The sequence below is a fragment of the Lepidochelys kempii genome, chromosome 28, assembly GCF_965140265.1.
Source record: "Lepidochelys kempii isolate rLepKem1 chromosome 28, rLepKem1.hap2, whole genome shotgun sequence".
In the NCBI taxonomy this organism is placed as follows: Eukaryota; Metazoa; Chordata; order Testudines; family Cheloniidae; genus Lepidochelys; species Lepidochelys kempii.
In genome coordinates, this window is record NC_133283.1 from 5,102,695 (window position 1) to 5,130,653 (window position 27,959).

At 68.5% G+C, this 27,959-nt stretch overlaps 1 protein-coding gene across 1 annotated transcript in view; it reads left to right on the top strand.

Annotated features, from left to right (window-relative positions):
* The window catches only part of LOC140904154 (phosphoribosylformylglycinamidine synthase-like), a 56,136-nt gene that overhangs the window by 12,225 nt on the left and 15,952 nt on the right, over positions 1 to 27,959 (top strand). Inside the window, exons 2-11 of the mRNA XM_073326466.1 lie at positions 14,584 to 14,802; positions 16,621 to 16,762; positions 18,669 to 18,804; positions 19,065 to 19,170; positions 19,541 to 19,727; positions 20,075 to 20,180; positions 21,033 to 21,173; positions 21,390 to 21,514; positions 21,905 to 22,033; positions 27,442 to 27,573. Of these exons, the coding sequence (XP_073182567.1) occupies positions 14,584 to 14,802; positions 16,621 to 16,762; positions 18,669 to 18,804; positions 19,065 to 19,170; positions 19,541 to 19,727; positions 20,075 to 20,180; positions 21,033 to 21,173; positions 21,390 to 21,514; positions 21,905 to 22,033; positions 27,442 to 27,573 (1,423 nt within the window). The remainder of the gene's footprint in view (positions 1 to 14,583; positions 14,803 to 16,620; positions 16,763 to 18,668; positions 18,805 to 19,064; positions 19,171 to 19,540; positions 19,728 to 20,074; positions 20,181 to 21,032; positions 21,174 to 21,389; positions 21,515 to 21,904; positions 22,034 to 27,441; positions 27,574 to 27,959) is intronic.

A 27,959-nucleotide genomic window follows, 5' to 3' on the forward strand; every position in this document is an offset into this window, starting at 1 on the left:
GCACGGGCCCGTGCCTACGCCACCGGGGATCCGGTGATGGTTCTCATCCCCGTGAGAAAGAACAAACTACAGGCCGCCTGGGAGGGCCCTTTCAAGATCGTCAAGCAGCTCAGTGAGGTAAACTATGTGGTGGAGCTGTCGAACCGGGCGCACCACCGCCGGGTGTACCATGTGAATATGATGAAGCCATATTATGCCAGGGGGAATGTGGTGTTGGCCGTGTGTGGACAGTGGGAGGAGCAGGGAGATGACCCTTTAGTAGATCTATTCCCTGGGACCAGAGCTGGTTTCCCCCTGGAAACAATTCCCCTCTCGGATCAGCTAACCCCTGCCCAGCAAGCTGAGGTCAGGGAGGTGCTGCATCCGTACCGACAGCTGTTTTCCAACCAGCCTGGACGCACTAATCTGACTGTCCACCGGGTGCAGACCGGGTCGCACCCGCCGATAAGATGCTCCCCCTTCCGAGTCGCAGGGAAAACTGCTCAGGACCTGGAAAGAGAGGTCCGGGACATGCTGGCTTTGGGGGTGATCCAGCCATCTGCCAGCCCTTGGGCCTCGCTGGTGGTGCTGGTCCCCAAAAAGGACGGGTCGGTCCGGTTCTGTGTGGACTATCGGAAGCTCAAGGCCATCACCGTGTCTGATGCCTACCCCATGCCCAGGCCGGACGAGCTCCTAGACAAGCTGGGAGGAGCTCGGTACCTTACCACCATGGACCTTACAAAGGGCTACTGGCAAGTGCCGCTGGATGCAGATGCCCGACTGAAATCGGCCTTTATCACCCCTCTGGGGCTCTATGAGTTCCTGACCCTGCCTGTCGGCCTCAAGGGAGCGCCGGCCACCTTCCAGCGCCTGGTGGACCAGCTCCTGAGGGGGATGGAGAGTTTTGCCGTGGCGTATATTGATGACATCTGTGTCTTTAGCCAGACCTGGGAGGACCACGTGTCCCAGGTTAGACAAGTGCTGGACCGACTCCAGGGGGCTGGGCTGACTGTAAAAGCGGAGAAGTGCAAGGTGGGGATGGCTGAAGTATCTTACCTGGGCCATCGGGTGGGGAGTGGCCGCCTAAAGCCGGAACCAGCCAAGGTGGAGGCGATCAGAGACTGGCCCGCTCCCCACACCAAAAAGCAGGTCCAAGCCTTTATTGGGTTGGCAGAATACTACCGAAGATTTGTGCCCCACTTTAGCGCCATAGCCACCCCCATCACTGAGCTATGCAAGAAGGGGAAGCCAGACAAGGTGGTCTGGACCGAGCAGTGCCAGGTGGCTTTCCGGGCGCTGAAGGAGGCTCTGGTCAGTGGCCCAGTTCTGGCAAACCCAGACTTTGACAAGCCCTTTGTGGTGTTCACCGACGCCTCCAACACGGGACTGGGGGCGGTGTTAATGCAGGAGGATGAAAAGGGGGAGAGACACCCCATCGTGTACCTGAGCAAGAAGTTGCTACCCCGGGAGCAACACTACGCGGCCATCGAGAAGGAGTGCCTGGCCATGGTGTGGGCCCTCAAGAAACTAGAGCCCTATCTCTTCGGGCGACACTTCACCGTCTACACCGACCACTCTCCCCTGACCTGGCTGCACCCGATGAAAGGAGCCAACGCCAAGCTCCTGAGATGGAGCCTGCTCCTGCAGGATTACGACATGGACGTGGTCCACGTGAAGGGAAGGGCCAACCTGATAGCGGATGCGCTGTCCCGGAGAGGGGGCCCCGAACTTCCCAAGGTCACTGGTCACAGTGACCCCGCTCAGTTCAGTCTCAAAGGGGGGAGAGATGTGACGATGTGACTCAGCAGGGAGGGGGGAGTGTTGACCTGGGAATGTGCCCTGGGGAGGGGAGACCTGAGAGCCTGTCACCTGAGCCAGGAGGGGGAGGGGGGCTGACCCCTCTGCCCGGGAATGTGGACCGAGGCTGCAGCAGGGAACCTGCTGGGTGGGTTTAGTTTCAGTTTGGGGCTGGGGGGAGGAACACAGGGAACCCCAGGGCTGGGGTCTAAGCTCCCTGCTCCCCCAGAAGGACGTGATTGAGGGGTCCTGGGGGTACCCACAAGCTCTCTTGTGGACTGTGTTCCTGTTGTCCAATAAACCTTCTGTTTTACTGGCTGGCTGAGAGTCTCAGTGGATCCCAGGAAGAGGGGTGCAGGCCCCGGACTCCCCCACACTCCGTGACACCCAGCCCGGGGCTTCCCCCCAGCTCTGCCGGGTGCCCCTCACTCCCGACCCGCAGCCCCTGCTAGCCCAGCCCTGGGCTCCCCCAGCTCTGCTGGGTGCCCCTCACTCCCGACCCGCACCCCTGCTAGCCCACCCCTGGGCTCCCCCCCGGCTCTGCTGGGTGCCCCTCACTCCCGACCCGCAGCCCCTGCTAGCCCAGCCCTGGGCTCCCCCAGCTCTGCTGGGTGCCCCTCACTCCCGACCCGCACCCCTGCTAGCCCACCCCTGGGCTCCCCCCCGGCTCTGCTGGGTGCCCCTCACTCCCGACCCGCAGCCCCTGCTAGCCCAGCCCTGGGCTCCCTCCCAGCTCTGCCGGGTGCCCCTCACTCCCGACCCGCAGCCCCTGCTAGCCCAGCCCTGGGCCTCCCCCGCCCACCTCTGCGGGGTGCCCCTCACTCCCGACCCGCAGCCCCTGCTAGCCCTGGGCTCCCCCCCAGCTCTGCCGGGTGCCCCTCACTCCCGACCCGCAGCCCCTGCTAGCCCAGGCCTGGGCTGCCCCCCAGCTCTGCCGGGTGCCCCTCACTCCCGACTCGCAGCCCCTCCTAGCCCAGCCCTGGGCTGCCCCCCAGCTCTGCCGGGTGCCCCTCACTCCAGACGCGCAGCCCCTGCTAGCCCAGCCCTGGGCCCCCCCCAGCTCTGCCGGGTGCCCCTCACTCCCGACCCGCAGCCCCTGCTAGCCCAGGCCTACCCCCCAGCTCTGCTGGGTGCCCCTCACTCCCGATCCGCAGCCCCTGCTAGCCCAGCCCTGGGCTCCCCCCAGCTCTGACGGGTGCCCCTCACTCCCGACCCGCAGCCCCTGCTAGCCCTGGGCTCCCCCAACTCTGCCGGGTGCCCCTCACTCCCGACCCGCAGCCCCTGCTAGCCCTGGGCTCCCCCCAGCTCTGCCGGGTGCCCCTCACTCCCGACCCGCAGCCCCCGCTAGCCCAGCCCTTTGCCTCCCCCCAGCTCTGCCGGGTGCCCCTCACTCCCGAACCGCAGCCCCTGCTAGCCCAGCCCTGGGCCTCCCCCCCAGCTCTGCCGGGTGCCCCTCACTCCCGACCCGCAGCCCCTGCTAGCCCAGCCCTGCCCCCCAGCTCTGCCGGGTGCCCCTCACTCCCGACCCGCAGCCCCTGCTAGCCCAGGCCTGCCCCCCAGCTCTGCCGGGTGCCCCTCACTCCCGACCCGCAGCCCTGCTAGCCCAGCCCTGCCCCCCAGCTCTGCCGGGTGCCCCTCACTCCCGATCCGCAGCCCCTGCTAGCCCAGCCCTGGGCCCCCCCAGCTCTGCCGGGTGCCCCTCACTCCCGACCCGCACCCCTGCTAGCCCTGGGCTCCCCCAACTCTGCCGGGTGCCCCTCACTCCCGACCCGCAGCCCCTGCTAGCCCTGGGCTCCCCCCAGCTCTGCAGGGTGCCCCTCACTCCCGACCCGTAGCCCCCGCTAGCCCAGCCCTGCCCCCCAGCTCTGCCGGGTGCCCCTCACTCCCGACCCGCAGCCCCCGCTAGCCCAGCCCTGGGATCCCCCCAGCTCTGCCGGGTGCCCCTCACTCCCGACCCGCAACCCCTGCTAGTCCAGCCCTGGGCTCCCCAGCTCTGCCGGGTGCCCCTCACTCCCGACCCGCAGCCCCTGCTAGCCCAACCCTGCCCCCCAGCTCTGCCGGGTGCCCCTCACTCCCGACCCACAGCCCCTGCTAGCCCAGCCCTGGCCCAGCCCTGGGCTCCCCATAGCTCTGCCGGGTGCCCCTCACTCCCGACCCGCAGCCCCTGCTAGCCCTGGGCTCCCCCCAGCTCTGCCGGGTGCCCCTCACTCCCGACCCGCAGCCCCTGCTAGCCCAGCCCTGCCCCCCAGCTCTGCCGGGTGCCCCTCACTCCCGACCCGCAGCCCCTGCTAGCCCAGCCCTGCACCCCAGCTCTGCCGGGTGCCCCTCACTCCCGACCCGCAGCCCCTGCTAGCCCCGCCCTGGGCTTCCCCCCAGCTCTGCCGGGTGCCCCTCACTCCCGACCCGCAGCCCCCGCTAGCCCAGCCCTGGGCCCCCCCAGCTCTGCCGGGTGCCCCTCACTCCCGACCCCGCAGCCCCTGCTAGCCCAGCCTGGGCCCCCCCCAGCTCTGCCGGGTGCCCCTCACTCCCGACCCGCAGCCCCTGCTAGCCCAGCCCTGGGCTCCCCCAGCTCTGCCGGGTGCCCCTCACTCCCGACCCGCAGCCCCTGCTAGCCCAGCCCTGGGCTCCCCCACCTCTGCCGGGTGCCCCTCACTCCCGACCCGCAGCCCCTGCTAGCCCAGCCCTGAGCTCCCCCCAGCTCTGCCGGGTGCCCCTCACTCCCGACCCGCAGCCCCTGCTAGCCCAGCCCTGAGCTCCCCCCAGCTCTGCCGGGTGCCCCTCACTCCCGACCCCCAGCCCTGCTAGCCCAGCCCTGCCCCCCAGCTCTGCCGGTGCCCCTCACTCCCGACCCGCAGCCCCTCCTAGACCTGGGCTCCCCCCAGCTCTGCCGGGTGCCCCTCACTCCCGACCCGCAGCCCCTCCTAGCCCAGCCCTCGGCTGCCCCCCAGCTCTGCCGGGTGCCCCTCACTCCCGACCCGCAGCCCCTGCTAGCCCAGCCCTGGGCTTCCCCCCAGCTCTGCCGGGTGCCCCTCACTCCCGACTCGCAGCCCCTGCTAGCCCAGGGCTCCCCCCAGCTCTGACGGGTGCCCCTCACTCCCGACCCGCAGCCCCTGCTAGCCCAGCCTGGGCTCCCCCCAGCTCTGCCGGGTGCCCCTCACTCCCGACCCGCAGCCCCTGCTAGCCCAGCCCTGGGCTCCCCCCAGCTCTGCCGGGTGCCCCTCACTCCCGACCCGCAGCCCCTGCTAGCCCAGCCCTGGGCTCCCCCCAGCTCTGCCGGGGGCCCCTCACTCCCGACCCGCAGCCCCTGCTAGCCCAGCCCTGGGCCCCCCAGCTCTGCCGGGTGCCCCTCACTCCCGACCCGCAGCCCCTGCTAGCCCAGCCCTGGGCTCCCCCCACCTCTGCCGGGTGCCCCTCACTCCCGACCCGCAGCCCCTGCTAGCCCAGCCCTAGTCCCCCCAGCTCTGCCGGGTGCCCCTCACTCCCGACCCGCAGCCCCTGCTAGCCCAGCCCTGGGCCCCCCCCAGCTCTGCTGGGTGCCCCTCACTCCCGACCCGCAGCCCCTGCTAGCCCAGCCCTGGGCTCCCCCCAGCTCTGCCGGGTGTCCCTCACTCCCGACCCGCAGGCCCTGCTAGCCCAGCTCTGCCGGGTGCCCCTCACTCCCGACCCGCAGCCCCTCCTAGCCCAGCCCTGGGCCCCCCAGCTCTGCCGGGTGCCCCTCACTCCCGACCCGCAGCCCCTGCTAGCCCCGCCCTGGGACCCCCCAGCTCTGCTGGGTGCCCCTCACTCCCGACCCGCAGCCCCTGCTAGCCCCGCCCTGGGCCCCCCCCAGCTCTGCCGGGTGCCCCTCACTCCCGACCCGCAGCCCCTGCTAGCCCAGCCCTGGGCCTCCCCCCAGCTCTGCCGGGTGCCCCTCACTCCCGACCCGCAGCCCCTCCTAGCCCAGCCCTGGGCTGCCCCCCAGCTCTGCCGGGGGCCCCTCTCTCCCGACCCGCAGCCCCTGCTAGCCCAGCCCTGGGCTCCCCCCAGTTCTGACGGGTGCCCCTCACTCCCGACCCGCAGCCCCTGCTAGCCCAGCCCTGGGCCCCCCCCAGCTCTGCCGGGTGCCCCTCACTCCCGACCCGCAGCCCCTGCTAGCCCAGCCCTGGGCTCCCCCCAGCTCTGACGGGTGCCCCTCACTCCCGACCCGCAGCCCCTGCTAGCCCAGCCCTGGGCTCCCCCAGCTCTGACGGGTGCCCCTCACTCCCGACCCGCAGCCCTGCTAGCCCAGCCCTGGGCCCCCCCCAGCTCTGCCGGGTGCCCCTCACTCCCGACCCGCAGCCCCTGCTAGCCCAGCCCTGGGCCCCCCCAGCTCTGCCGGGTGCCCCTCACTCCCGACCCGCAGCCCCTGCTAGCCCAGCCCTGGGCCCCCCCCAGCTCTGCCGGGTGCCCCTCACTCCCGACCCGCAGCCCCTGCTAGCCCAGCCCTGGGCTCCCCCAGCTCTGACGGGTGCCCCTCACTCCCGACCCGCAGCCCCTGCTAGCCCAGCTCTGCCGGGTGCCCCTCACTCCCGACCCGCAGCCCCTTCTAGCCCAGCCCTGGGCTTCCCCCCAGCTTTGCCGGGTGCCCCTCACTCCCGACCCGCAGCCCCTGCTAGCCCAGCCCTGGGCTCCCCCCAGCTCTGCCGGGTGCCCCTCACTCCCGACCCGCAGCCCCTGCTAGCCCAGCCCTGGGCTCCCCCCAGCTCTGCCGGGGGCCCCTCACTCCCGACCCGCAGCCCCTGCTAGCCCAGCCCTGGGCCCCCCAGCATTGCCGGGTGCCCCTCACTCCCGACCCGCAGCCCCTGCTAGCCCAGCCCTGGGCTCCCCCCAGCTCTGCCGGGTGCCCCTCACTCCCGACCCGCAGCCCCTGCTAGCCCAGCCCTGGGCCCCCCCCAGCTCTGCTGGGTGCCCCTCACTCCCGACCCGCAGCCCCTGCTAGCCCCGCCCTCCCCCCAGCTCTGCTGGGTGCCCCTCACTCCCGACCCGCAGCCCCTGCTAGCCCAGCCCTGGGCTCCCCCCAGTTCTGACGGGTGCCCCTCACTCCCGACCCGTAGCCCCTGCTAGCCCCGCCCTGGCCCCCCCAGCTCTGCCGGGTGCCCCTCACTCCCGACCCGCAGCCCCTGCTAGCCCAGCCCTGGGGCCCCCCAGCTCTGCCGGGTGCCCCTCACTCCCGACCCGCAGCCCCTGCTAGCCCAGCCCTGGGCTCCCCCCAGTTCTGACGGGTGCCCCTCACTCCCGACCCGCAGCCCCTGCTAGCCCAGCCCTGGGCTCCCCCCAGTTCTGACGGGTGCCCCTCACTCCCGACCCGCAGCCCCAGCTAGCGCAGCCCTGGGCCGCCCCAGCTCTGCCGGGTGCCCCTCACTCCCGACCCGCAGCCCCTGCTAGCCCAGGCCTGGGCTCCCCCCAGCTCTGCCGGGTGCCCCTCACTCCCGACCCGCAGCCCCTGCTAGCCCAGCCCTGGGCTCCCCGCAGCTCTGCCGGGTGCCCCTCACTCCCGACCCGCAGCCCCTGCTAGCCCAGCCCTGCCCCCCAGCTCTGCCGGGTGCCCCTCACTCCCGACCCGCAGCCCCTGCTAGCCCAGCCCTGGGCTCCCCCCAGCTCTGCCGGGTGCCCCTCACTCCCGACCCGCAGCCTCTCCTAGCTCAGCCCTGGGCCCCCCAGCTCTGCCGGGTGCCCCTCACTCCCGACCCGCAGCCCCTGCTAGCCCAGCCCTGCCCCCCAGCTCTGCCGGGTGCCCCTCACTCCCGACCTGCAGCCCCTGCTAGCCCAGCCCTGGGCCCCCCCAGCTCTGCCGGGTGCCCCTCACTCCCGACCCGCAGCCCCTGCTAGCCCTGGGCTTCCCCCCAGCTCTGCTGGGTGCCCCTCACTCCCGACCCGCAGCCCCTGCTAGCCCAGCCCTGGGCTCCCCCCAGCTCTGCCGGGTGTCCCTCACTCCCGACCCGCAGCCCTGCTAGCCGAGCCCTGGGCTCCCCCCCAGCTCTGCCGGGTGCCCCTCACTCCCGACCCGCAGCCCCTGCTAGCCCAGCCCTGGGCCCCCCCAGCTCTGCCGGGTGCCCCTCACTCCCGACCCGCAGCCCCTGCTAGCCCAGCCCTGGGCCCCCCCCAGCTCTGCTGGGTGCCCCTCACTCCCGACCCGCAGCCCCTGCTAGCCCAGCCCTGGGCTCCCCCCAGTTCTGACGGGTGCCCCTCACTCCCGACCCGCAGCCCCTGCTAGCCCAGCCCTGGGCCGCCCCAGCTGTGCCGGGTGCCCCTCACTCCCGACCCGCAGCCCCTGCTAGCCCAGGCCTGGGCTCCCCCCAGCTCTGCCGGGTGCCCCTCACTCCCGACCCGCAGCCCCTGCTAGCCCAGCCCTGGGCTCCCCGCAGCTCTGCCGGGTGCCCCTCACTCCCGACCCGCAGCCCCTGCTAGCCCAGCCCTGGGCTCCCCCCAGCTCTGCCGGGTGCCCCTCACTCCCGACCCGCAGCCTCTCCTAGCTCAGCCCTGGGCCCCCCAGCTCTGCCGGGTGCCCCTCACTCCCGACCCGCAGCCCCTGCTAGCCCAGCCCTGCCCCCCAGCTCTGCCGGGTGCCCCTCACTCCCGACCTGCAGCCCCTGCTAGCCCAGCCCTGGCCCCCCCAGCTCTGCCGGGTGCCCCTCACTCCCGACCCGCAGCCCCTGCTAGCCCTGGGCTTCCCCCCAGCTCTGCTGGGTGCCCCTCACTCCCGACCCGCAGCCCCTGCTAGCCCAGCCCTGGGCTCCCCCCAGCTCTGCCGGGTGTCCCTCACTCCCGACCCGCAGCCCTGCTAGCCGAGCCCTGGGCTCCCCCCCATCTCTGCCGGGTGCCCCTCACTCCCGACACGCAGGCCCTGCTAGCCCAGCTCTGCCGGGTGCCCCTCACTCCCGACCCGCAGCCCCTGCTAGCCCCGCCCTGGGCCCCCCCCAGCTCTGCTGGGTGCCCCTCACTCCCGACCCGCAGCCCCTGCTAGCCCCGCCCTGGGCCCCCCCCAGCTCTGCCGGGTGCCCCTCACTCCCGACCCGCAGCCCCTCCTAGCCCAGCCCTGGGCTGCCCCCCAGCTCTGCTGGGTGCCCCTCACTCCCGACCCGCAGCCCCTGCTAGCCCAGCACTGTCCCGCAGCTCTGCCGGGTGCCCCTCACTCCCGACCCGCAGCCCCTGCTAGCCCAGCCCTGGGCTCCCCCCAGCTCTGCCGGGTGCCCCTCACTCCCGACCCGCAGCCTCTCCTAGCTCAGCCCTGGGCCCCCCAGCTCTGCCGGGTGCCCCTCACTCCCGACCCGCAGCCCCTGCTAGCCCAGCCCTGCCCCCCAGCTCTGCCGGGTGCCCCTCACTCCCGACCTGCAGCCCCTGCTAGCCCAGCCCTGGGCCCCCCCAGCTCTGCCGGGTGCCCCTCACTCCCGACCCGCAGCCCCTGCTAGCCCTGGGCTTCCCCCCAGCTCTGCTGGGTGCCCCTCACTCCCGACCCGCAGCCCCTGCTAGCCCAGCCCTGGGCTCCCCCCAGCTCTGCCGGGTGTCCCTCACTCCCGACCCGCAGCCCTGCTAGCCGAGCCCTGGGCTCCCCCCCAGCTCTGCCGGGTGCCCCTCACTCCCGACACGCAGGCCCTGCTAGCCCAGCTCTGCCGGGTGCCCCTCACTCCCGACCCGCAGCCCCTGCTAGCCCCGCCCTGGGCCCCCCCCAGCTCTGCTGGGTGCCCCTCACTCCCGACCCGCAGCCCCTGCTAGCCCCGCCCTGGGCCCCCCCCAGCTCTGCTGGGTGCCCCTCACTCCCGACCCGCAGCCCCTGCTAGCCCAGGCCTGGGCTCCCCCCAGCTCTGCCGGGTGCCCCTCACTCCCGACCCGCAGCCCCTGCTAGCCCAGCCCTGGGCTCCCCGCAGCTCTGCCGGGTGCCCCTCACTCCCGACCCGCAGCCCCTGCTAGCCCAGCCCTGCCCCCCAGCTCTGCCGGGTGCCCCTCACTCCCGACCCGCAGCCCCTGCTAGCCCAGCCCTGGGCTCCCCCCAGCTCTGCCGGGTGCCCCTCACTCCCGACCCGCAGCCTCTCCTAGCTCAGCCCTGGGCCCCCCAGCTCTGCCGGGTGCCCCTCACTCCCGACCCGCAGCCCCTGCTAGCCCAGCCCTGCCCCCCAGCTCTGCCGGGTGCCCCTCACTCCCGACCTGCAGCCCCTGCTAGCCCAGCCCTGGGCCCCCCCAGCTCTGCCGGGTGCCCCTCACTCCCGACCCGCAGCCCCTGCTAGCCCTGGGCTTCCCCCCAGCTCTGCCGGGTGCCCCTCACTCCCGACCCGCAGCCCCTGCTAGCCCAGCCCTGGGCTCCCCCCAGCTCTGCCGGGTGTCCCTCACTCCCGACCCGCAGCCCTGCTAGCCGAGCCCTGGGCTCCCCCCCAGCTCTGCCGGGTGCCCCTCACTCCCGACCCGCAGCCCCTGCTAGCCCAGCCCTGGGCCCCCCCAGCTCTGCCGGGTGCCCCTCACTCCCGACCCGCAGCCCCTGCTAGCCCAGCCCTGGGCCCCCCCCAGCTCTGCTGGGTGCCCCTCACTCCCGACCCGCAGCCCCTGCTAGCCCAGCCCTGGGCTCCCCCCAGTTCTGACGGGTGCCCCTCACTCCCGACCCGCAGCCCCTGCTAGCCCAGCCCTGGGCCGCCCCAGCTGTGCCGGGTGCCCCTCACTCCCGACCCGCAGCCCCTGCTAGCCCAGGCCTGGGCTCCCCCCAGCTCTGCCGGGTGCCCCTCACTCCCGACCCGCAGCCCCTGCTAGCCCAGCCCTGGGCTCCCCGCAGCTCTGCCGGGTGCCCCTCACTCCCGACCCGCAGCCCCTGCTAGCCCAGCCCTGGGCTCCCCCCAGCTCTGCCGGGTGCCCCTCACTCCCGACCCGCAGCCTCTCCTAGCTCAGCCCTGGGCCCCCCAGCTCTGCCGGGTGCCCCTCACTCCCGACCCGCAGCCCCTGCTAGCCCAGCCCTGCCCCCCAGCTCTGCCGGGTGCCCCTCACTCCCGACCTGCAGCCCCTGCTAGCCCAGCCCTGGGCCCCCCCAGCTCTGCCGGGTGCCCCTCACTCCCGACCCGCAGCCCCTGCTAGCCCTGGGCTTCCCCCCAGCTCTGCTGGGTGCCCCTCACTCCCGACCCGCAGCCCCTGCTAGCCCAGCCCTGGGCTCCCCCCAGCTCTGCCGGGTGTCCCTCACTCCCGACCCGCAGCCCTGCTAGCCGAGCCCTGGGCTCCCCCCCAGCTCTGCCGGGTGCCCCTCACTCCCGACACGCAGGCCCTGCTAGCCCAGCTCTGCCGGGTGCCCCTCACTCCCGACCCGCAGCCCCTGCTAGCCCCGCCCTGGGCCCCCCCCAGCTCTGCTGGGTGCCCCTCACTCCCGACCCGCAGCCCCTGCTAGCCCCGCCCTGGGCCCCCCCCAGCTCTGCCGGGTGCCCCTCACTCCCGACCCGCAGCCCCTCCTAGCCCAGCCCTGGGCTGCCCCCCAGCTCTGCTGGGTGCCCCTCACTCCCGACCCGCAGCCCCTGCTAGCCCAGCCCTGTCCCGCAGCTCTGCCGGGTGCCCCTCACTCCCGACCCGCAGCCCCTGCTAGCCCAGCCCTGGGCTCCCCCCAGCTCTGCCGGGTGCCCCTCACTCCCGACCCGCAGCCTCTCCTAGCTCAGCCCTGGGCCCCCCAGCTCTGCCGGGTGCCCCTCACTCCCGACCCGCAGCCCCTGCTAGCCCAGCCCTGCCCCCCAGCTCTGCCGGGTGCCCCTCACTCCCGACCTGCAGCCCCTGCTAGCCCAGCCCTGGGCCCCCCCAGCTCTGCCGGGTGCCCCTCACTCCCGACCCGCAGCCCCTGCTAGCCCTGGGCTTCCCCCCAGCTCTGCTGGGTGCCCCTCACTCCCGACCCGCAGCCCCTGCTAGCCCAGCCCTGGGCTCCCCCCAGCTCTGCCGGGTGTCCCTCACTCCCGACCCGCAGCCCTGCTAGCCGAGCCCTGGGCTCCCCCCCAGCTCTGCCGGGTGCCCCTCACTCCCGACACGCAGGCCCTGCTAGCCCAGCTCTGCCGGGTGCCCCTCACTCCCGACCCGCAGCCCCTGCTAGCCCCGCCCTGGGCCCCCCCCAGCTCTGCTGGGTGCCCCTCACTCCCGACCCGCAGCCCCTGCTAGCCCCGCCCTGGGCCCCCCCCCAGCTCTGCCGGGTGCCCCTCACTCCCGACCCGCAGCCCCTCCTAGCCCAGCCCTGGGCTCCCCCCAGCTCTGCCGGGTGCCCCTCACTCCCGACCCGCAGCCTCTCCTAGCTCAGCCCTGGGCCCCCCAGCTCTGCCGGGTGCCCCTCACTCCCGACCCGCAGCCCCTGCTAGCCCAGCCCTGCCCCCCAGCTCTGCCGGGTGCCCCTCACTCCCGACCTGCAGCCCCTGCTAGCCCAGCCTTGGGCCCCCCCAGCTCTGCCGGGTGCCCCTCACTCCCGACCCGCAGCCCCTGCTAGCCCTGGGCTTCCCCCCAGCTCTGCTGGGTGCCCCTCACTCCCGACCCGCAGCCCCTGCTAGCCCAGCCCTGGGCTCCCCCCAGCTCTGCCGGGTGCCCCTCACTCCCGACACGCAGGCCCTGCTAGCCCAGCTCTGCCGGGTGCCCCTCACTCCCGACCCGCAGCCCCTGCTAGCCCCGCCCTGGGCCCCCCCCAGCTCTGCTGGGTGCCCCTCACTCCCGACCCGCAGCCCCTGCTAGCCCCGCCCTGGGCCCCCCCCAGCTCTGCTGGGTGCCCCTCACTCCCGACCCGCAGCCCCTCCTAGCCCAGCCCTGGGCTCCCCCCAGCTCTGCCGGGTGCCCCTCACTCCCGACCCGTAGCCTCTCCTAGCTCAGCCCTGGGCCCCCCAGCTCTGCCGGGTGCCCCTCACTCCCGACCCGCAGCCCCTGCTAGCCCAGCCCTGCCCCCCAGCTCTGCCGGGTGCCCCTCACTCCCGACCTGCAGCCCCTGCTAGCCCAGCCCTGGGCCCCCCCAGCTCTGCCGGGTGCCCCTCACTCCCGACCCGCAGCCCCTGCTAGCCCTGGGCTTCCCCCCAGCTCTGCTGGGTGCCCCTCACTCCCAACCCGCAGCCCCTGCTAGCCCAGCCCTGGGCTCCCCCCAGCTCTGCCGGGTGCCCCTCACTCCCGACACGCAGGCCCTGCTAGCCCAGCTCTGCCGGGTGCCCCTCACTCCCGACCCGCAGCCCCTCCTAGCCCAGCCCTGGGCTGCCCCCCAGCTCTGCTGGGTGCCCCTCACTCCTGTCACGGAGTGTGGGGGAGTCCAGGCCCTGCACCCCTCTTCCTGGGATCCACTGAGACTCTCAGCCAGCCAGTAAAACAGAAGGTTTATTGGACAACAGGAACACAGTCCAAAACGGAGCTTGTGGGTACAACCAGGACCCCTCAGTCACGTCCTTCTGGGGGAGCAGGGAGCTTAGACCCCAGCCCTGGGGTTCCCTGTGTTCCTCCCCCCAGCCCCAAACTGAAACTAAACCCACCCCGCCGGTTCCCTGCTGCAGCCTCCGTCCACATTCCCGGGCAGAGGGGTCAGCCCCCCTCCCCCTCCTGGCTCAGGTGACAGGCTCTCAGGTCTCCCACCCCCACGTCAACACTCCCCCCTCCCTGCTGCGTCACATCCTCACACCCCCCCCCGTCCGGGTCTAGGGGAGACGCCGGGACCCCCCCACGGTCCGGGTCTAGGGGAGACGCCTTGACCCCCCCCCGTCCGGGTCTAGGGGAGACGCCGGGACCCCCCCCCGGTCCGGGTCTAGGGGAGACGCCGTGGCCCCCCCCCCCCGGGTCTAGGGGAGACGCCGTGGCCCCCCCCCGGTCCGGGTCTAGGGGAGACGCCGGGACCCCCCCCCGGTCCGGGTCTAGGGGAAACGCCGTGGCCCCCCCCCGGTCCGGGTCTAGGGGAGACGCCCTGGCCCCCCCCGGTCCGGGTCTAGGGGAGACGCCGGGACCCCCCCCCCCGGTCCGGGTCTAGGGGAGACGCCGGGACCCCCCCCCCCGGTCCGGGTCTAGGGGAGACGCCGTGGCCCCCCCCCGGTCCGGGTCTAGGGGAGACGCCGGGACCCCCCCGGTCCGGGTCTAGGGGAGACGCCGGGACCCCCCCGGTCCGGGTCTAGGGGAGACGCCGGGACCCCCCCCCGGTCCGGGTCTAGGGGAGACGCCGGGACCCCCCCCCGGTCCGGGTCTAGGGGAGACGCCGGGACCCCCCCCCGGTCCGGGTCTAGGGGAGACGCCGTGGCCCCCCCCGGTCCGGGTCTAGGGGAGACGCCGGGACCCCCCCCCGGTCCGGGTCTAGGGGAGACGCCGTGGCCCCCCCCGGTCCGGGTCTAGGGGAGACGCCGTGGCCCCCCCCGGTCCGGGTCTAGGGGAGACGCCGGGACCCCCCCCCGGTCCGGGTCTAGGGGAGACGCCGGGACCCCCCCCCGGTCCGGGTCTAGGGGAGACGCCGTGGCCCCCCCCGGTCCGGGTCTAGGGGAGACGCCGTGGCCCCCCCCGGTCCGGGTCTAGGGGAGACGCCGGGACCCCCCCCCCCCGGTCCGGGTCTAGGGGAGACGCCGTGGCCCCCCCCGGTCCGGGTCTAGGGGAGACGCCGGGACCCCCCCCCGGTCCGGGTCTAGGGGAGACGCCGTGGCCCCCCCCCGGTCCGGGTCTAGGGGAGACGCCGTGGCCCCCCCCGGTCCGGGTCTAGGGGAGACGCCGGGACCCCCCCCCCGGTCCGGGTCTAGGGGAGACGCCGTGGCCCCCCCCGGTCCGGGTCTAGGGGAGACGCCGGGACCCCCCCCCCGGTCCGGGTCTAGGGGAGACGCCGGGACCCCCCCCCCGGTCCGGGTCTAGGGGAGACGCCGTGGGCCTGCTGTGGGGAGGGATTTCGGGGGGGCCCCTCCTGCCGGGAGGGGGGGGGGGGGGGCTGATCGCAAAGGCCGCCGCGCTGCTCCCCCCGCCCAGCCGGGGGGCGGAGTCACAGGGGGAGCCCAGGCCCCGCCCCCTCCCCCGGCCCCTCCCCCTGCCCCGCCCCCTCCCCGGCGGCGGGAAAACGGGGTTTGGTTCCATGAGGTCGGTTGGCCGCGCGGGGGGGTAACGGGGGCGGGGGGGGGCTGAGGGGGGTATATGGGGTTAGAGTGGGGGGGGTGCAGTGGGGGGGTATATGGGGTTAGAGTGGGGGGGGTGCAGTGGGGGGTCGCTGTGGGGGGGTATATGGGGTTAGAGTGGGGGGGGTGCAGTGGGGGGTCGCTGTGGGGGGGTATATGGGGTTAGAGTGGGGGGGGTGCAGGGGGGGTATATGGGGTTAGAGTGGGGGGTCGCTGTGGGGGGGTATATGGGGTTAGAGTGGGGGGGGTGCAGTGGGGGGTCGCTGTGGGGGGGTATATGGGGTTAGAGTGGGGGGGGTGCAGGGGGGGTATATGGGGTTAGAGTGGGGGGGGTGCAGTGGTTGGGTATATGGGGTTAGAGTGGGGGGTCGCTGTGGGGGGGTATATGGGGTTAGAGTGGGGGGGGTGCAGGGGGGGTATATGGGGTTAGAGTGGGGGGGTGCAGTGGGGGGTCGCTGTGGGGGGGTATATGGGGTTAGAGTGGGGGGGTCGCTGTGGGGGGTATATGGGGTTAGAGTGGGGGGGGTGCAGTGGGGGGGTATATGGGGTTAGAGTGGGGGGGTGCAGTGGGGGGGTATATGGGGTTAGAGTGGGGGGGGTGCAGTGGGGGGGTCGCTGTGGGGGGGTATATGGGGTTAGAGTGGGGGGGGTGCAGTGGGGGGTCGCTGTGGGGGGGTATATGGGGTTAGAGTGGGGGGGGGTGCAGTGGTTGGGTATATGGGGTTAGAGTGGGGGGGGTGCAGTGGGGGGGTATATGGGGTTAGAGTGGGGGGGGTGCAGTGGGGGGTCGCTGTGGGGGGTATATGGGGTTAGAGTGGGGGGGGTGCAGTGGTTGGGTATATGGGGTTAGAGTGGGGGGGGTGCAGGGGGGGGGTATATGGGGTTAGAGTGGGGGGTCGCTGTGGGGGGGTATATGGGGTTAGAGTGGGGGGGTGCAGTGGGGGGGTATATGGGGTTAGAGTGGGGGGGTCGCTGTGGGGGGGTATATGGGGTTAGAGTGGGGGGGGTGCAGTGGGGGGTCGCTGTGGGGGGGTATATGGGGTTAGAGTGGGGGGGGTGCAGTGGGGGGGTCGCTGTGGGGGGGTATATGGGGTTAGAGTGGGGGGGGTGCAGTGGGGGGTCGCTGTGGGGGGGTATATGGGGTTAGAGTGGGGGGGGTGCAGTGGGGGGGTATATGGGGTTAGAGTGGGGGGGGTGCAGGGGGGGGTATATGGGGTTAGAGTGGGGGGGGTGCAGTGGGGGGCACTGTGTGGCTGTGTAGGGGTCCTGTGGGGGTTACAGTGGGGGGTCTCTGTGGGCGCTGTGGGGGGGTCTCTGTGGGCGCTGTGGGGGGACGCAGTGGGGGGGTATATGGGGTTAGAGTGGGGGGGTGCAGTGGGGGGGTATATGGGGTTAGAGTGGGGGGGGTGCAGTGGGGGGTCGCTGTGGGGGGGTATATGGGGTTAGAGTGGGGGGGGGTGCAGTGGTTGGGTATATGGGGTTAGAGTGGGGGGGGTGCAGTGGGGGGTCGCTGTGGGGGGGTATATGGGGTTAGAGTGGGGGGGGGTGCAGTGGTTGGGTATATGGGGTTAGAGTGGGGGGGGTGCAGGGGGGGGTATATGGGGTTAGAGTGGGGGGGGTGCAGTGGGGGGCACTGTGTGGCTGTGTAGGGGTCCTGTGGGGGTTACAGTGGGCGGGCGCTGTGTGGGGGGCGCTGTGGGGGGTCTCTGTGGGCGCTGTGGGGGGACGCAGTGGGGGGCTGCCCTCTGGCTGGACACTGACCCTGTTCTTCCCCCCCCCCCAGGACCCCGCCATGGCGGTGCTGCACTACTTCCAGCGCCCCGGGGCGGAGGGTGGCCCTGTCTCCCTGCTGCGCTCGGCCCAGGCGGTGCTGGGGGGCGTCCGCGCCCTGCACAGGGAGCTGTGCTACAGCGTCAGCTGGACAGGTACGGGCGGGGGGGGCAACGAGGCCTCTTGGAGCCGCTGGTCCCGGGACCCCCAAAGGGTGGGGCCAGGCTGGGTCAGAGCCAAAGGGGCGTCCAGCCCAGCGTCCTGTCTTCCGGCAGCGGCCAGAGCCGGGCGCCCCCGGGGGAGCGGACGGGGCAGGGCCATGATCCAATGGTCCAGCACCCTCCCTCTCCCGTCAGCTCCCAGCTGCTCCTCTGCCTCTCCCTGCCTGGGGCAGCTCCTGGCTCAGCTGCTCAGCAGGGAGGGAGCCCAAACACATCCTGTAACTGAGCAATCTGGGGGGGGCCTGTAGCCCCGCATGCCCCGCCGCCCCCCCCCCCCCACGCTTCAGCTGCGAGAAGGACCACCGGCTCGGTGCAGTGGCCAAGGCGGTCGGGTCGGTGTCTTGTCGACGACGCCCAGTACTAGTGCCCTGGCTCTGTGGTGACAAGTGCCCTAACCCAGGTGTGCCCGCGACAATGGTGCCGGCTCAGTCCGGACACCGTCCCCTCGGCCGGACAAAGAGGCCGTTCCGGTGACTTCGGCACAAACAAGTTACGCATTTCGCCCCAGACGTTGTTAGTTACCACCCTTCTCCTCCTACCTGCTGCTTTGAACCAACCATTCTCCTGTCAGCCCCCCCTTATCTTCGGAGGGGTGTCCCTCTCCCGTCTCTTAGGAATGTGTTTGCGTCGCTCCTTGAGAACTCTGGGTGTTCTTGTTCCATCCTCTCTGGTCAGGCCTGTGCTTTCTTGGATAGCCAATGCCTAGTGTGGTGTTGTTTTGCCAAGGCCCGGCCTCCTCTGGTTCACAGCCTTTGGGTCACACTGTTAGTTAAGCCCAGGGCTCCAGCAAGGCCTAAAGTGGGTGACTGAGCCTCAAAATGGCAGGTGAATTTCAGTGCTGATCAATGCAAAGTAATGCACGCTGGAAAACATCACCCCAACTCTGCACGCAAAATGACGGGGTCTAAATTAGCTGTTACCACTCGAGAAAGAGATCGCGGAGCCATTGTGGCGAGTTCTCTGAAAACATCCCCTCGACGTGCCGCGGCCATCAAAAAGCGAACAGAACGTTAGGAACTGCTAGGAAAGTGATAAATAATAGGACAGAAAATATTGTATTTCCTCTCTATAAATCCATGGTATGCCCACACCTTGAGTATTGCGTGCGGTTCTGGTTGCCCCATCTTAAAAAAGGTAAAAAAATTGGAACTGGAAAAGGTACAGAGAAGGGCAGCAACAATGATGAAGGCTACGGAACAGCATCCGTACAAGGGGAGATTAAAAAGACCGGGACTGTTCATCTTGGAAAAGAGACGACTAAGGAGGGATATGGTAGAGGGCTATAAACTCATGACTGGTATAGAGAACGTGACTGGAGAAGTGTCATTTACCTGTTCACTTAACACAAGAACCAGGGATCACCCAATCAAATTAACAGGCAGCAGGTTTAAAACAAACCAAAGGAAGTATTTCTTCCCCCAACACCCTGTCAACCTGTGGACCTCTTTGTCGGGGGTGTTGTGAAGGCCAAAAGTATAACTGGGTTCAACAAGGAATTAGCTACGTTCCTGGAGGACAGGCCCATCGATGGCTGTTACCCAGGTGATCAGGGTCACAACCCCACGCACTGAGTGTCCCTAGCCTCTGCCTGCCAGAAGCTGGGTCTGGACGACAGGGTGGGTCACTTGCTGATCGCCCTGTTCTGGTCATTCCCTCTGAAGCATCTGGTGCCGGCCGCTGTCAGAGACAGGACACTGGGCTAGACGCACCATTGGTCTGACCCAGTCTGGCCGTTCTTATGAGGCTGGGAGTGGGCATCATGTCCCATGGGGGCTCCCCTACCTGGCAGGACCCTCAGCCCCCTTGCCTGCTGGGTATCAGCCCCATTTCTCCCCTGCAGGTGCGTCGCCCCCCAATCCCCAGGAGACCCAGCTGCTGCACTGGCTCTTCGGCTGCCCCTTTGAATCCGGAGACGTTGCCACGGAGTCCTTCCTGTGCCCAGGGCCCACCGACCTGCTGGTGGAGATCGGGCCACGGTGCGTCTCAGGGCTCAGCAGGGGGCTCCGTGCCTTGGGGGCCGGGAGTTGAATCGGGGGTGCTGTGCCGCAGGGAGCGGGCCAGGGGCTCAGTAAGGGGTGCTCTCCGCTGGCAGACAGGGCTGGCCCCAGTGAGGGCTAGGGGGCGCTGTGCCGCAGGGAGCGGGGTGAGAGGCTTAGTGGAGGGTGCTGTGGAGTGGAGGGGCAGCTGTGGGGCTGGGGCTGTGTCTCCCGGGACTGTTAACCCTTTCCTGGCGCAGGCTGAACTTCTCCACGCCGTTCTCCACCAACGTGGTGTCCGTGTGCCGGGCCGCGGGGCTGGGCTGTGTTGACCGTGTCGAGTGCTCCCGCCGCTACCTGCTGCAGGTGAGGGGGGATGTGGGACCCCTGGGAACGGAGGGGATGACCCCTGGGGGATGGGTGGGGAGGTTCCGGCATTGTGGGGTTAATGGGGCTCTGGGGTGGGAGGCAGTTTCTGGGCTGCTTGCTCCCCCCCCCCGATGCCCAGATCTACAGGTGGGGGTACGGGGGGCCTTGGTCTGTCTGTCTCCCCTTCCTGCTCCTGGTGATGGGGGGGATCCTAGTTCTCAGCCCCCCTCCACCCCCAGTGCCTATCCACAGCGGGGAGGGGCAGGAGGTTCCTGTTGTCACCCTCTCGGGGCGGGCGCTGGGTCCCCTTTCTCACCCAAGGGGAGGAGAGACAGCTCCCCATTCTCACCCCCATCCTCCCTGGCAGTGTGCCCGACACCCCACACCCCCTGAGGAGGCCGCCCTGGTGGCGGTGCTCAGTGACCGGATGACGGAGCAGCGCTATGAGGAGCCAATCCGCAGCTTCGCCTTGGCCACCCGCCGTGCCCCCACCTGGCATGTGGATGTGCTGGGGGGGGGCCGCACCGAGCTGGAGCGAGCCAACCAGGAGCTGGGTATGGGGGGCGGGGTGCTGAGTACCTGGACTAATGGGGGTGGTTGGGTATCATGGGAGTCAGGCTTGGGGGGCTAGGCTTGGGGGGCTGGGTGTGGCGGGGGGGTGGGGAGCGGCTGAGCACACTGCAGAGGTTGGGGTGGGGCGTGTGGGGGGGAGGAGATGGACACCCAGGGGTTGAAGCTGGGGCTCTGCAAGATGAATGACTGGGGTGGGGTGGGAGCTGTGGCTGACGCAATGTCCCAAGCCCCTCAATGTCCTGTGTGGGGGGAGGGTTCTGCCCACCATGGAGAGAGCTGGGGGTCAAAGGTCTCTTCTCCCCCCCTCATTCCACCCTTTCCCCCGCAGGCCTGGCCTTCGACTCTTGGGACCTGGATTTCTACACTGAGCTCTTCAAGAAATACGGGCGCAACCCGACCAGCGTGGAGTGCTTCGACCTGGCCCAGTCCAACAGGTACCGGCACCGAGTCCCCCCAGCCAGCCAGTCCCCTACCCTGGGGCCGGATGGGAGCCGGCACCCCCTCGAGGGGAGAGGCCCCGTGTCCCATTCCCAGCACCCCTGAGCCAGCCAGTCCCCCCAGCCAGCCAGTCCCCTGCCCTGGGGCCGGATGGGAGCCGGCGCCCCCTCGAGGGGAGAGGCCCCGTGTCCCATTCCCAGCACCCCTGAGCCAGCCAGTCCCCCCAGCCAGCCAGTCCCCTGCCCTGGGGCCGGATGGGAGCCGGCGCCCCCTCGAGGGGAGAGGCCCCGTGTCCCATTCCCAGCACCCCTGAGCCAGCCAGTCCCCCCAGCCAGCCAGTCCCCTGCCCTGGGGCCGGATGGGAGCCGGCGCCCCCTCGAGGGGAGAGGCCCCGTGTCCCATTCCCAGCACCCCTGAGCCAGCCTGTGGCTGGATCGGAGTCAACATCCCCTGGAGGGGAAAGACTCCAAGTCCCATTCCCCGCCCCTCTGATCCCTCTGACTCTGGGCCCGGTGCCCCAGCAGTGGGTGACTCTTCCTGTCTCACCCTCCAGGGGAGCCAGCGTTGCCTAGAGGGAAAGGCCCCGTGCCCCATTCCCTGCCCCTCTGAGCCAGCCAGTCCCTGCCCTGGGGCCGGATAGGAGCGGGCACCCCATTCCCTGCCTCTGCCAGCCCCTGCCCTGAGGCCGGATGGGAGTCGGCAACCCCTAGGGGGGAAAGGCCCTGTGCCCCATTTCCCTCCCCGCCCGAGCCAGCCAGTCCCTGCCCTGGGACCGGATGGGAGCCACACCCATCTTGAGGGAAAGGCCCCCCTATGTGCGTGTCTCACCCCCTATCCCTGCCCCCCAGCGAGCACAGCCGACACTGGTTCTTCAAAGGGCGCCTCCAGGTGGACGGGAAGGAGGTCTCGGAGTCGCTGTTCGAGTCCATCATGCGGACCCAGGAGAAGAGCAACCCCAACAACGTCATCAAGTTCTCGGACAACAGCAGGTGCCTGCCTGGGACCCCCATCCGTGGGGATGGGAATGGGGCTCGAGCTCATGGCCAGGGTTGGATTCAAACTCTCACTTCCTCTGGGCTAGGGATGGGGGTGGGGCTTTGTGGCTGGTGGCCATGGCTGGGATGCTCTCCCCCCGCCCCCTTGGGGCAGGGATGGGGGTGGGGCTCCGTGGTGACGGCGGGCCGTGGCCGGTTCTCTCCCCCCAGTGCCATCCAGGGCAGGGCCGTGTGTTCCCTCTGGCCCCGCGACCCGTCCCGCCCCAGCCGCTTCGAGAAGAGAAAGTCGACCCGGCATGTCATCTTCACTGCAGAGACCCACAACTTCCCCACGGGTCAGTGCGGGGGGCAGGGGGGCTGTGTGTGTGCAGGGGAATATATATGTATGGGGGGCTTCTATCCATGGGGCGGCGTGGCCAGGGGGTTGTGTGGCAGTCTGCAGGGGGGACATTGGGGGAAATCCAGGGGGGGCAGAGTGAATGTGGGGGGGTGAGAGGGTGTCCATGGGTCAGGGGTCTGTGGGGGGCGGGTGGCAGTACGTGGGGTTATGGGCTGTGGAGGGGTGGATGCTACACGCTTTCCCTGCTCTCCGTGCGCATGCCCCAGGCCATGAGGTGCAGGGGCCTCCTGTGTGGGGCGGCTGTGGGCCTGGCACTCTGGGGTGTGTGTTTTGGGGGGTACCTAGGAGGGGTGTCTCTTCGCTCTCACCCCCGTGTGCTCCCCAGGGGTGGCCCCATTCAGCGGCGCCGCAACGGGAACAGGCGGGCGGATCCGGGACGTGCAGTGCACGGGGCGTGGGGCCCACGTCATCGCCGGCACGGCGGGGTACAGCTTCGGAAACCTGCACATCCCTGGTGAGAGTAGGGGGGCCCCACTTCCCCCCAGCCACCTCCTCCTTCCCTTCCTCTGCCAGGCCCTGGGACCCCTTCCTCAGGCCCACCCTGCCCCCAACTGAAGTCACGGGGCCCTTGTCACGGAGTCCCCGGGCGATGCTCTGGAACTGCTCCCCATGAAGCCAGTCAGGACTCTGGGGTAGTCGCCTTTCTGTGAGCAGCCTGTCTTCAGGACACACAGCTCACACCTTCCTGGGTCTGACCTCGGAGCATTCAGCATCCTCTGCCCCACCGTGTGCTTCCCCCCAGCGAGTCCGCTCAGGCAGGGCTCCTGGGGAAGCCAGAGGGTCCTGCACCCCAACTTCGCAGTCAGACGTGACTCTCAGCCAGCCAGTAAAACAGAAGGTTTATTAGACGACAGGAACATGGTCTAAAAGAGAGCTTGCAGGTGCAGAGAACGGGACCCCTCAGCTGGGTCCATTCTGGGGGGCAGTGAGCCAGACAACCACGTCTGCACTTCACTCCATGTCCCAGCCAGCCCCAAACTGACACTCCCTCCAGCCCCTCCTCCTCTGGGCTTTGTTCCTTTCCCGGGCCAGGTGGTCACCTGATTCCTTTGTTCTCCAACCCTTTAGCTCTCACCTCGCAGGGGGGAAGGGCCCAGGCCATCAGTGGCCAGGAAACAGGGTGTCGGCCATTCTCTGTGTCCAGACTCCTGCACACACCGGCCCTCTAGGGCTCTGCAATGATCATACACCCTTACCCCACCCCCTAGATACTTAAGAACTGCATAGGGGAAACTGAGGCACCCCCACAATATTCGGAGGAAACATTAAGAACAGGCCCACTTCGTCACATCTCTCCCCCCTTCGAGATCGAACTGAGCGGGGTCACTTTACCCGGTGACCTGGGGAAGTTCGAAGCCACCAACGTTCCCATGGATGCCCCAGCATCTCTCCCATTCCTTGTAGGAGTTACACCAGGCCCTTCCAGTTTCACGCCCTCCCTTAGGTCGGGGGTGGTCGATAGCACTAGCAGGCTGCATGTGGGAAGGTTTCTGCAGCCCATGCCCTTTGGCCACCCCAAAACCCCAGGGGGTCAAACTGGGATTGGGTTTTCTCCGAGTGCTCCAGTCTGGAGGGCTGCAATTCGGGCTCTCTTGGTTAAGGGCCCCCATCTTGACCTGGGCCACATACTGTTCACTTACAGAACTAGCATGGAGACATCCCTTTCTCCACAACCTTGTCTCCCCAACAAGCTGGCCAAACACAGCCACTTGGTTATAGGACGGTGTACCTTTCTTAACAGCTTTCACTCCATCTGAGACCTTCTCAAAGCTCTCCACACTGGATCTTTCAACAGGAAAGTCAGTGGATCCATTCACAACAGAAAATTTCTGGCTGTTAGGAACTGAAACTTTCTTGATTAAATCATTTTCACACCCTTCAGTTGCAGTAAACTGCTTGCAAAGACTCCATGAGGATTCCTTTCCCTAGGGCTTCTCTATGCAACAATTCACCCCTCCCAGAAATTCTGCTCTTACCCTCTTTACCTAGGGCTTGCTCTAGGGGAACACTTTCCTGAGCAACAACAGACTCTTTCTGGGTCTCCCTTACATCCAGAATCACCTCTGGCCCATCAGGCGGATTCCTACACAATCCCCTTTGAGGCAAACTTACAGACTTCCTAGATAAAAGGTTAGAAGCGTTCTCCTTCCCTTTGCCACACACAAGTTCAGGAATCTTTTCCTTCTTGCTACAGGTTTCCACACCCTCAGTAGGTAACACAATCACACACCTTCATGCTCTCCTTGTGCCCTGGCTAGGATCTCACCCTGATTAGACAGAGTTGCTCCACCCTTTCCAACAACACACTAGCAACAGGCAAAATACAAGCACCAGAATTGTCTGGTCTCTGGGATTTTACATAGACCCTAACTGGATGCGACCTAGTTACAGGGCCATTCTCCCGAGCAGACAGAAACTTAGGACCCTTCCCTTCCTGGGCTTTAGCTGAATCCAGAACCAGCTCTGAGACAACTGCACGACCCTCAACCATCACAGGCTGAAAGGCCCCTTCTGTCTGCTCCACAGACAAAGAAGAGCCGGACACACTTTCTCCTTTACCAGACACACAGGTTGGGATCTCATTCCCTTTGTCCCAGCACACAAGGCTGGTCACAGACAACTGCTTGGAGATCAGGGTAGCTCCCTCCATAGGCAAGTCAATACCCCTGACAGACAGAGACCCATTTCCTTCACTGTCCCAATTCTCCACCCAGCTAACAGGTAAGGTCCAGGGACTCTCATCTTCCACTCTCCTCGCCTTCCCACCCTGCTGACTGGACACAGCCATCAGATCACAAGGCTGCCTAGGCTCATCCAAACTTTCCTTACCAAGCACCTTGCCACTCCCCACAGATCCCGTGCCCTGCCTGTGTCTCCCCCCACTCAGCTGGGGTCTCAGCTCCCACTGTGCTCAGCGCTGCCCTTGCTGTCCCAGTGGGGGCAGGCCACTGCTTTCCTCAATGCATCAGAGCCAGCCTGAGCCCCCTCTCTGGTGTGCAAGGGGGCAGGGAGCATCTCTCTGTCTCACCCAGCCCCAGGGGTCTGGTTACAGGCAGGCAGGTATCCTGAGCCTAGCCGCTCCTCCCTGCTGCCAGCCAGGTCATCTGCATTTTCACTGACCATTTCCCTCTCCGCCGATTGGTTCCCTGGATTCAAATTCAAACCCTCGGCAGTTACAGGAACAGGGCCTGGATCCTGTCCCAAAGAGACACAGTCACCCCACAACAGGGTCTCGCAGCTGGTGTCCTGGGGCACCCCAACGACCAGCCAGCCCCACCCCTCCTGGGTCTGCACAGGGATCTGGACCATAGGGAAGGCGAGGGGCTTTGTCCCTGGGACCCTCACCCAGCTCACACAGCCCCTCAGCATCTGAGGCTGCACCACCCAGGGCCTGACACCAGTTCTCTCTGTCCCAGGATCTTGCCACCCCAGGAATGTCTCCCCATTGACCATCACCTTCCGCTCCCACTGGGGGTCCGAGGGGCCTGGCCCCAGGAAACTCCACACAGACATATAGGTTGGGGTCAGGAGTGGGAGCGTGTCCACCTCCCCACCCATCTGGCTGATGGAGTCTGTGGCCTTGGGACCCAGCAAGGGAGCTAGACACCGGGGCTTTTCCGCAGGGTCCCCTTGGTTCAAATCGCCAGCCTGCTCAAAGGCAGTGAGGTGGGCATCCACATCCCCCCCTCCTTAACCAGGGGCAGCAATTTAGTCTCGAGGTTCCCTGCGGAACTGGCCCCCCGGGGTCTATCCCCACTCACCCCTGGGGGGTCCCCTAGGCCTCTCCGCTCCCCCACCGCCAGTTCATGCTGCTGCTGCTTCTGCAGCTCTTTCTCGGGCTCTCGCTGTCTCCCACAGTCCTCTTGCTCCCTCGGACTCAGCGCCAATCCCGTCCATCTCCGATCCCCGGATGGAAGACCCCCGTCTGGTCGGGGACAGGAGTCTTGGGGATGCCTGGCTCCCACTCCAGCTGCTCCCAGATCCTGCTATAGCCCCATTGGGGGTCAGGAATCTGTTCCTTAGAGCGGTCATCCTCCTCCAGCTGCGCGATTAACTCTGCTTTGGTGAACTTTCCAACACTCAACCCTCTCTTTCTGCACAGGGTTACAATGTCCTTCTTAAGGAGACGGGGACAGGCCATCACTCTGCTCCTCCCAAGGTGTTGTGGACTCACAGGCCCGTGTGTTCTCAGCTCCCCACGGTTTCCAGGGAGAACCCCTAGTGTGCCAGCCCTTCTCGAGGTCACCACCTCTTTGCCAGGGTCGAGCTGCAGACTCCTCCGCCCCTGGGACCGCTCGCTGCAATCCCCAGGGGAACCCTGTTACTGCACAGTCCTTCTCGCTGGTCACACACTCCCAGGGGTTAACCGCCCCCCGAAACCGCTCCTCTCCGAGCCTTCAGCAGGCCTGGTCCTCGGCAATCCCCCTTCGTGTTACTGCTCCCCAGTCACTTACTGCAGGAAGCGCCATCCACGGGGTGCAGTACATCCCACCGCTGCCACCAGTTGTCACGGAGTCCCCGGGCGATGCTCTGGAACTGCTCCCCATGAAGCCAGTCAGGACTCTGGGGTAGTCGCCTTTCTGTGAGCAGCCTGTCTTCAGGACACACAGCTCACACCTTCCTGGGTCTGACCTCGGAGCATTCAGCATCCTCTGCCCCACCGTGTGCTTCCCCCCAGCGAGTCCGCTCAGGCAGGGCTCCTGGGGAAGCCAGAGGGTCCTGCACCCCAACTTCGCAGTCAGACGTGACTCTCAGCCAGCCAGTAAAACAGAAGGTTTATTAGACGACAGGAACATGGTCTAAAAGAGAGCTTGCAGGTGCAGAGAACGGGACCCCTCAGCTGGGTCCATTCTGGGGGGCAGTGAGCCAGACAACCACGTCTGCACTTCACTCCATGTCCCAGCCAGCCCCAAACTGACACTCCCTCCAGCCCCTCCTCCTCTGGGCTTTGTTCCTTTCCCGGGCCAGGTGGTCACCTGATTCCTTTGTTCTCCAACCCTTTAGCTCTCACCTCGCAGGGGGGAAGGGCCCAGGCCATCAGTTGCCAGGAAACAGGGTGTCGGCCATTCTCTGTGTCCAGACTCCTGCACACACCGGCCCTCTAGGGCTCTGCAATGATCATACACCCTTACCCCACCCCCTAGATACTTAAGAACTGCATAGGGGAAACTGAGGCACCCCCACAATATTCGGAGGAAACATTAAGAACAGGCCCACTTCGTCACAGCCCTCCTGCCCCTGGGACCAGGCCCCAGGACACTCTTCCCCCAAACCGTGAGCCCCTCCTCCACCTGGCCATGAGCCACAGGACCCTCCACTTCCCACCCTTGGACCTCCCTTGACCTCATCTTCACACCCCAGAGAACGAGACACCCCCCCCCCGCCCCGCCTGCGTGCCTAGCCATAGCCGCCCACCCCTGTGCCAGGCCTGCTCCCCAAGGGCTGTGACCGGAGCGTGCCCGGGACCTGCATGGCTCTGCCACAGGGCCTGGCTTTCCACGCTCCCTGCACCCACCCCAGGGTCTCCTGGCTTGCGGGGGGGTCTGTTTGCTGACTCAAAAGGATTCACCCCCCCCCATCAATCTCCTTCTAACCCTGCGGTTGCGAGGCAGGGTCTTCCCGGGTTACTCTCCACCCCCTCCGTCTCCCCTCCCGCCGTCCCCGCGGGGCACTGCCTGCTGGGCTCCCTGCTCTGGTCCTGGTCCCAGGGCGCTGCGGCTCGTCCACTCCCCGGCTTCGCCTGGGTTCAGAAGACGTCTTTCCTGCCGCCAACTGAGCCGTCCGGCTGCCTTTTGCGCCCCTTGGGGTTGGGGAGCCCGGCATCCAGGCTGGCACCCCCTGACCGTCTCTCCCTGCCCCCAGGCTACCCTCTGCCCTGGGAGGACCCGGCATTGCCCTACCCCAAGAACTACGCCCAGCCCCTGCAGGTGGCCCTCAGGGCCAGCGATGGCGCCTCTGACTACGGCAATAAGTTTGGGGAACCTGTCCTGGCTGGTGAGTGTTGGAGGGGCCATTCTGGGGGTTGGGGGGACCCATCCTGGCGGGTGGGGGCTGAGCTGAATCTTCACAGGGGCCTGCTCCCGAGAGTCACCCCATCAGCTGCCCTGTTGCTCCCCCCTCAGAAGGGGCACCTGCCTGGCCCTCGCCCGCCCTTCTGGGGCGGCCAGGAGGCTGTGGGTTCTAGTCTGTCCTTCGATGGTTGGGGACGCGGCGGGCTTGGGGAGCGCCTGGCAGGGAGGATGTGCCTGGCTCTGGGGTGGGGTTGGGGAGCGCCTGGCAGGGGGGACGCATCCGGCTCTAGGGCGGCCTTGGGGAACACTGGGCAGCGGAGGAAGGGGATGCGTCTTGCTCTGGTGGGGGGGATATAACAACCTGAGCAG